The sequence below is a fragment of the Haliotis rubra genome, unplaced genomic scaffold (assembly GCF_003918875.1).
Source record: "Haliotis rubra isolate DU_JTF1 unplaced genomic scaffold, ASM391887v1 Scf154, whole genome shotgun sequence".
Classification (NCBI taxonomy): Eukaryota; Metazoa; Mollusca; class Gastropoda; order Lepetellida; family Haliotidae; genus Haliotis; species Haliotis rubra.
The window spans coordinates 1,374,883-1,384,321 of record NW_025765492.1 but is presented as its reverse complement, the minus strand read 5'-3'; the positions used below and the strand labels follow the sequence as shown (position 1 = coordinate 1,384,321).

The 9,439-nt window shown below is 41.8% G+C and overlaps 1 protein-coding gene across 1 annotated transcript; it reads right to left on the bottom strand.

Moving 5' to 3' along the window:
- Positions 1–226: 226 nt before the first annotated feature.
- LOC124270696 (adhesion G-protein coupled receptor G6-like) lies at positions 227–7,356 on the bottom strand. Its single transcript, XM_046705730.1, has 4 exons — positions 7,165–7,356; positions 4,145–4,317; positions 2,184–2,328; positions 227–744 (listed from the first exon to the last, which is right to left on the bottom strand). Exons 1-4 carry the CDS (start codon positions 7,220–7,222, stop codon positions 470–472), a joined length of 651 nt encoding a protein of 216 aa, XP_046561686.1. The 5' UTR covers positions 7,223–7,356; the 3' UTR covers positions 227–469.
- Positions 7,357–9,439: the final 2,083 nt, after the last annotated feature.

Sequence of the window (9,439 nt, the reverse complement as noted above, 5' to 3'; positions counted from 1 at the left end):
CAATAATCGGTGCATATTTACCTACACCAAAAAACCTGTGAAGGTCCGGGTTAGAATATTGATCTTCAGTAACCCATGCTTGTCGTAAGAAGCGACTAACGGGATCGGGTGGTCAGGCTCGCTGACGTGGTTGACATATGTCATCGGTTCCAAATTGCGCAGATCGATGCTCATGCTGTTGATCACTGCACTGTCTGGTCAAGACTTGATTATTTACATTTACCACCTGATCCCGTTAGTCGCCTCTTACGACAAGCATGGGTTACGGAAGAATGGGTTACTGAAGTAACCGGAGGCAACTCGAAAACTTCTATTATGTGTAAAGCAACTTTCTGTTGACGACATGAAGCAGTATTCCGATGGTTCGCCTGATCAGCATTCCCTCATTCACAGTTCCCCTAGCTGTTCAGATTGCCACATAAAACGACATTCATCTACTCTCTTGATCACCGTAAGGCTTCGTCCATGACTACGGGTTGGTAACCTTTTTGTAAGTGGAGGTGTATTTCAGCACGAAGCCGTCCTGATATTCGTACACGTAACAGTTTCCGCTGGAATATATCTTAAAATACGAACATTCCGCCAGCACTTGACACAGCAGCATACAGGTATGGAAGGTCATTGATGGCATAATCTCCAGCTTTCTAATTCCGTTTATCTCTGGAAATGGTTCAAAGAGTCCTTGGACAGGGCATCTCGTTGCCATGGCAACCCGGTAGTCAAACGCCTGCGACGAGGGGGCAACTGAAAGAATCAAAGATCACTGTCAAGGAAGGAAGCATAAAATTTTGGGTAATCATTATATATTTCAGTCATAGGGCAGTATTTATATTTTTTGTGTTTCTCATCGCCCGACCGACACTAATTTTATTGCCGACGCCACCCCACCCCCACCCCCCCAAAAAACAAACAAAACAAAACAACAACAACAACAAAACTTATTTATTTCATTCCAACACCGCCGACTCGAACCTAAAACGTACCGCTTCGTTATGTAAAATGTCTGTCTATCTAAAAAAGGTTTAATCAATCGCCGCCACAAGTCCAAAGAACGCGAAAAATTGTAATAAGAAATACAATAAATGAGAATCCAGAACATTATTCGGATAATTTTGTCTTTATTAATTTTTTTTGTTTTTTTTTCCCCTACCGACCGACCGATGTTCAAAATTTGGTGGCTACGTGAAAAAATAATGCCCTAATATGGATATCACAGTATGAGTGTGAAGTTCGCATCTATTGCAATAAATAAGTTGTTTAACCATAAACAAGTGGTCCTCTTCATCATGACTCTTAAAGAATGTCCTGGTTCTGAAGCATTGTTTGTCTACAATAACAGACAACCCCCTCGCTTGCTCGGCCCCGTTCGCCTTGTTCTAGCGGGCGCTCATGCTGGTCACACAAGATAAATAAACTCTGTCAAAAAGAAACGCAACCGTATCCTTACGTTGTTGCACCACCTGAGTCGTCGGCGTCGATGTAGGGGCGTAGTACAGGTCCAACAACTGGTCTACAGGCACGTAAACCCGCTTCTTTCAGACGGTTCCTAATCGTTTGAGCTGACACTCTCCTCAAACCTGGTATTTGTGTGGCAGTCACGGTTGGTAGGGCATGCCGATTACGCAGGTGATGGACCCGGATGTACCGATCTTGAAGGGGGGTCGTGATTCTTGGCCTTCCACTTCTCGGGCGATCGTTGGTCAAATTGAAGTTGTTGTAGCGGCTCCAAAGTCGGGATATCGTTGTTTTGTGAACATTTAGGTGCCGTGCAACAGTTCCAAAACTTTCTCCGGCTTGAACACGACCAATGGCGATATTTCGGTCGGCAGCACTCAATCGTGGCATTTTTAACACAGCTTTTCGGCGACAAATGAATGAATATAATACGGAAGCACATGGGCTTTTATACACCCCTACATTAACTGCCATTTTCATGTATTTTTGACAGAGTTTATTTTCATGCATGATCTTGAAGCACAGAACCGTCTACATACTGTCCCCTGTCCCCTGTCCCCTGTCCCTATAGGAGGCGAAATTGAGTGTCCCATTGGTGGTACTTCCAAAGTGACCACAATGGAGAAACCAACATGAACGGAATCGAAACCCTCGGACAGCGGATCCTGGTACGGTATGTTACGTAACTCTAGACCATATGATACAGTTTCTCAGAGCGGGTTACTCACTAGACCAACTTGCGTTGAAGCCAAGGAACGTGTTGGCATTGTCAGACGAAAACACGACCTTCAAATAGCTTGCTGTAGGGATAACAACCCACTTGTAACGCCCACCGCTCTTTGTGATCACTAGTTTGTCGTCTGCGTCATAGATCTGGAATTAAATCAAAGAAGAGTTCTAACTTGCCTCACATGAAAATGCTAATGATTATTACTTGTTTACAGAGCCAGTCATCCGGGTTTATGCAGGGGCGGATCCAGGGTTTTGGAGAAGGGGAGGGGTGCACCCCCGCGCACATACACCCTCTCTGGATCCGCCCCGGTTGTGTCATTGTTGTACTAGATTGCATTTTGCATGAACACTTCTCAGACCGTTTAGACTAAAAGACGAAGACAGCAGGATGGGTTTATGCAAGATATCTTACGCCATTCCAAACGATCATCGTTTCATAATGCAAACCTTTTTTCATAGTTTTCATAGTTTCACATGTTGAGGGCAAAGTAATATTTTTCAAACTATCAAGTTAAACGTCATGTTGTTATAATGATAACCAAAACTACACATCAAAGCCATAAAAGGAAATTTGCATGATACTAAAACTTTCAACATTTGGTTGAGTTACTGCGAAGGTAATTCTGTTTGTAGAGTGTTCTGTTTGAGTGCTTGGAAAGCCTTCCTGTTTTTGTCGGTCGTAACACGAGAGTTGTCTCCCCTTGGTGTAGTATTTCAGATCTACGAGCGGTACACTGAACATGTCCAACGACTTATCTGACTTATCTACTTCTCCGGATAGACCACCACTTCAGTCGCCTCTTAGACTGGTACCTAGTAAAACTTTGTCCCTAGTTTTGTAACCAGACCAGCGTATTGGAGATACGATTAGGGTCTGAGGGTGTGGGTTCGATTCCCGGAATGTCAACCCCAAAAGTACTAGAATCTGTACTTTACTAAGAAAGTGTAATCCCAAATATAACATACGTTACATTTGACCACTTTCTAAAATGGCATTGTGTATTTCGTATTGGAGATAGTAGGCATCCACATGAGCAGCAATATTGGCCCCCTTCTTACTGTTCTGTTTCTGTTTGTACGATTCAGAATATTTTCTAGGAATGGCAACATCAAAACAAGGTAATTTGGCCAAGAGGTTTAAGTTCAGCATAAAGTACAACGACGATCTAATATCGTTCATTAATGACCAAACAATAGTGACAAGAAGTACTGCTCGATACTAATCCAAAAATGTCAACGTTTAAATTTCCAATCTTACCCCTGTCGTCCTTCAAGATCGTTTGCGGTCATAACATTTGCTATCTATTGCTGAGTATCCCAACATACACAGTGCTCATCCTGATGAATACCTGCCAGTTGATTCACCTCTTTAGCTTCATAAAAGTATATTAAAAACATTATATTTGTTGTATGGGTATGACGTTCACGCAATTACAAACATTTTTATACTTTATTGTGGATACAGCTACCATACATATCTGCCCAAAGTTATACACATTTATACATCATGGCTATGGACATGTAACATCGAGTAATAGTTACCTCTTGAATACAGTTTCGTTAAACTGAGATCTTAACGGCGATGCAATACCTCTCTGCGTCAAGATCTGAGAGCTGCTTAGAAATATATCGCGCCATGAAAAACAGAATGAACTTTCACCGCCAAATCTAAATTACAAAGATGCTTGGGTTCTTAATTAATCGCCTTCGTGTTCAATGGTCATCCCTTTCGGGTCTGTGATATGGGGCTCACAAAGGTTATAGAATCTATAAAATATCTAACAATATGATGGTGCTACTATACTCATCTGCATTCTGAAGGTGAAGTTTTTGTACTTTTAACAAAAGTTTTCTGACTGATTGTTTACTCGTACCGAGAAATTTGGAACCCACCCTACTTCTTTTCTTCTTATCAACCCCTTTACTTGGACTCAGTCTCTATTAAAACATACAATACCTTCACTAAATCCTTGTCCTCCTCTGTGCTGAAGTCATCAAAGACGAGTCTAAGCACAGCCCCGGGGGTGACAGGTGTCAAGGTGTAAGTACACATAAGGTTTGGAGGGTAGTCATTGGGGTAGTTGAGGGAGGTGAAGGTGCCTGTGTCGGCCACATGGGTCTCGGTGCATGCTGAAAGGACAAATGACGAAAACACCATAAGGGCACCTTCTTTGAGAGGCATTGATAACGGAGTTAGTACCTACACCGAAACGTCGCACTCATTGCAATAAAGAAGTTGACTATCCATAGAACTTGGTTTTCCTTCACCATAAGGGCAGTAAAGTATATCAATGTCCCGTGTGAAAATGGGGATTCAATCATTTTCTCCAAAAGTATAATACTTCTTGTATGACATTCGTCCTGTAAGTATGCACGCCCATGATGAAACAAAGCTTCTGATCCCAGAGTGATGATGACGATGACTTGTTTGTATATGGCATTTCTGTTTAGGGGTATGGCAAAGTACTGTATACGCGGGTAGGCATTAATATTCCTGTGGGTGTTAAACAGGGGGTTCCTCTGTAACTGATTAATTGTTTTAAACCCCTTCACACTTGAGGCGGAATGAACCAGAATGCCGTCCGAATGAAAATTCCTGGAGATTCCTGGAAATTCGAACTGCATTCTAAAACTTCTTACTCCATTCCGAATGCATTCCAACTATTCGTGTCAATTCTTGTAACATGCCCGAATGTTTTGAACATGTTCAAAACTGTTGAGGTACATTCGAAGTGGAAAAATATCGAACAGCATTTGAAGTGCATTCTAACTGCATTCTAAGTATTATTACTGCATTCTAACTGCATTCTAAGTATTCTTAACGTATTCGAGGGAGAATGGGAAAGGCAAGCCACTTCAAACTTATCGGAATATTTCGATTGCACTTGGAATACAGCTCGAATGTACATCGAATACACCTCGAATAAAGTCAGAACGTCCCGAATGCTCTTCAAATGAGCCACGGCGTCATCAAAACACCGCCGAATTGCATAAAAACGTAGCCACCTGTCACTGAAACTTCAGATATCATTCACATTTTCAAGCTGCGCAAGTTGTCTCCAGCCTCCTGGCACCACGTTGTGCTGCTCATCTTCCTCATCCACCATACCTTTGTGGAGATTAGGATAACAAGTCCTCATCAAGTTGTGCAGGCAGCATTCAATGATGTCCTTAACAACGGAAGGCCTTGGCAGCATGGTGGTGAGGAGGATTTGCCATCTCTGGACCATGATTCCAAATGTATTTTCCACTACCGGTCGGACCCTGCTGATCCTGTAGTTGTAGATTCTCTCGTCTCTCTGGATAGCCCTATGACCATATGGTTTAATAAAGTTTCATATTCCAAAGGCATCATCTCCCAGAATAAAGCATGACATACGCTCGTCATCGTGGGGTAAGGGGAACGGATCAGGAAATCCTATGCACCCGTCTTCAAGACAATCCTTGAGCTCGCACTCGTTGAAGATCTCAGCATCAGACATACTTCCGTAAGCACCAACGTCCACCCGAAGGAACTTGTAATTTCCACCCACAAGGGCCATTTGGACCACAGAGAAGACACCCTTGTAGTTGTGATACAATGACCCGCTCTTGGCAGGTTTTCTAATGGCCACATGTTTGCCATCTAAAGCTCCTAGGAATATTCCACCTGTTTCTGAATACCTCTTCAATGGGTGTCTTCTGGAGTGGTAGGGCTGATGATAACCTCATCCTTGTATTCCTCCACAATGACCTTACATACTTCTGGGATGATCAGGCTGATTGTGTTCCTTGCCACGCGGAAGCTGTACATGAAGCTGGGCTACCTACCACCTGAACCCAGAACCTCAATGTGATGGGTAGCTTCAAGCCTGGAGGTAGCGCCTTTCTCATATATGTATTCTGCTTCTGTATTCTTGGTTCGACTTTCAGCACCAACTCATCAAACATGGCAGGCTCCATCCTAAGGTAGTTGAAGAATGACTGCGTGTCCTCAACTCTGAGCTCCTCCATCAGTCTTCTGTAATGTCCATACAGCCTCCTCCTTTCCTTTTCAGCCATGGTCTGGTCTGGAATCTCCTGGGTCTTCGTCCTGGGTCCTCTCCAGTTTCTTCTCCACATCTCTTTCAATCAGGTCTCGCTGAAGCAATTTGGAGCAACACAACATGGTTCAGGGGATCCATACTCTATGGGAGTTGGGCAGAGACTGATGAATAGTCCAGATTAAACCTTTTATACCCTGTCGTGGAACATTCCGGCAGCTTTCTTGATGCATTCCGGACATTCGTGTTACATTCTAAGTGCATTTGAAGGACATTTAAATTATTCGAGCTGCATTCTGTTTTAATTCTTTAACAGAAGGTAAAGAGGTACGTTCCAACTGAAATTCGAGTGTTATTAACGCAGCAATCGAACCGGACTCGTACGGCAGTCGAAATTCATTTTAAGTATTCTTAGTGTATTCTAACGGCATTCTAACTATTCCTACTGTATTCCGACTCATTCGAGCTGAATTCGTGATTTAGTACATTTGGAATGAGTAAGAATCATTCGAGGCGGGTTCGAAGTGCGTCATAATTATTCCAACAGCATTCTTACAAAGCTTGAAATTCTCTCCCGAATGCGGTTCGAATTTTGGAATTTTGTCTGGCTGATTCTCCTTGATTCCTGTCAATTCGAAATAAGTGTGAAGGACCCTTTATCGAAATGTGAAATTTGGAACATTTTAACAATACATGCAATTTAAGAGAAACTGTAATAGTTATAGAAAACGAAATAGAATTGTAATCATATGACATTACCCGAGATAACTTCTTATTCTACTATCACAAACAACTCAAAAGTCAATCTTTCTCCATTATCTGGCGAAACAGATTCCATTGAAATGGCAAAAGGTGTAAATTGCAAGGAAGGGATGACTGAAAATCAGTGGCGATACGAGATATTACGAAGGTTAACATATCCTCCTCTAACGAATCTATAGCACCTGTAACTCACCCCATGTCAGACGGTAGAGCACAGATATCACCCACATTACACAGAGATAAACGTCCATCTTAAAATGTGAGACAAGATCCTCTCAAACGCAGCTCACTTGTGTTTGTGTTGTTCCGTAACTCACGCCATCCATAAAAAGCAAATGGATAAGATCATCCATAAATCCATAACGCACCTGTTTTCTGTTTTACACACAGGACACGACAGAATCAATGTCAATGATGTACATTTCTTTCGTGGTGCTGAATGGGAATATTTAATGTTCTTTCATTGTGTTTTCGCTCTTTGCAGAAAGGCTTAGCAATAGCATTAGCTGATCATTACAAACCCTGGCGGGATCATTTTCATTAAGATATAATTTACGGTCTGTTACATACTTGCTGCATAGTTAATTAACAAGTGGAAACGTTCGTAAACTGATCGGAATGTTTCCTATAAATGCTACTGAAAAGTTAGTCATCATAGTTAGTCATTACATTTATACAAAATAATTTCACGTTCCTTAACTTCATTTGAGAAGTATATATTTTTTTAAACGAGCTCCAAAGGCATGAAGAATCCTTGACGATTTTATCAAGGATGGATTCAGAACGGCATATTGATTGCATTGAACATGTTTGTTGCTTTTCTAAAGTGAGGTAGATGAAGATTGCACAAACACATTGTGAAATGTCACTATGTCTTGGTAGGTTTTACGGGGAAAATGGCACATTATACAAATGACAAAAAATTAGCTGTCACTTGAACATGTCAGTAAAGTTTCTAACATGCCATTATTTTTCACACTGGGACATGGTTACGAGAAAAGGAGGATGAGGTGAACATTGCTGAGCTGACACCCCCTGGATACAGCTGTATACATGCTCCCAGATCCCAGCGCGCTGGTGGGGGTGTAGCAGTGATACATAGGTCTAACATTCAGATAGAATGTTTAGACAATTTGGAGGAATTCAAAAGCTTTGAGTCAATCAACACTTAAAATTAGTTCTGGAAATACTTGTGCTCATGTTGTGTGTTTGTATCGTCCACCGTCGTCAAAGAAAAAATAACTTTCAACCTCTGTATTCCATGATGAGTTGGCTGTATTCGTTGAGAGGTACAATCAGTTGAACACTATTTTGCTAGGTGATTTTAATATTCACTACGATAACAGTCAGTGCTCAGATACAAAGAAGACGAGAAATCTTCTCAAACAACATAGTTTGTGTCAGTATGTTGACGCTCCAACACATAAAGAAGGCCATATCCTTGACTGGGTGATATCCTCTGAAAGTAGTTCCTTGGTGTCTTCAGTCAATGTGCAGGATATACAACTGTCCGATCACTTTATGATTTCTATGACCTGGAATATGGACAGACCTCAGCGTCAGACTGTCAAACAACCCTGTCATAATCTCAAGTCTATTGATAATGACGAGTTTCGAAGAGATCTTGTGAACTCTGACTTACTCCAAGACCCCCCGGATGATGTAAACCAACTTGCTGAGCTGTATTCATTCACATTGTCATCTCTCTTAGATAAACATGCTCCATCAGCTCCGAAGGAAATCGTCAGATCAGGGACTCCTTGGTACAATGAGCAGGTTCTCCTAGCCTAGCGGAAACGCAGAGCTGCAGAGAGAAATGGTGGAATAGTTGCCTTGAAATTCACCGTCAGTTGTAAAAATCTGAGCGGAACTTGTGCTAGGGCTCTTAGAGGAGGCAAATTTAGTTACTGTACTAAGAAACTCTCTGACAATGTGAAGAATCCTTCCTTCTTTCACAAATTCATGGGATCTCCACTTGGCAAGAAGAATGATTCCCCATTACCATCGTCCACTAGTGACAAGGAACTTTCAGACAATGTTTCAGCCTACTTCTCAAGTAAAATTGAAAGTATCAAGAAAAGCTTTGACCAAACATTTCCTGACACACAAGATCCTCCAACATGTCCACCCGATGATAGGATCTGCCTGGACAGCTTTGATTCTTTCACTGAGGGTGAGATAGCTGCACTCATCAAACGGTCAAAAAAGACATTGTGTCTTCTCGATCCAATGCCAACTCGTCTCTTTGATGACTATTTGGAGACTCGTTTGCCAGTTATCACGAAACTGATCAACTTGAGCTTAGTTAATGGTGTCTTTCCAGAGGTGTTCAAGCAATCTGTGGTAAAGCCATTACTTAAGAAAGACAATTTGGATATCAATACTCTCAAGAATTATAGACCTATCTCCAACCTTTCTTTCCTCTCAAAGATCCGTGAACGTGCAGTTGATGTCAGTTTCAGATCCTA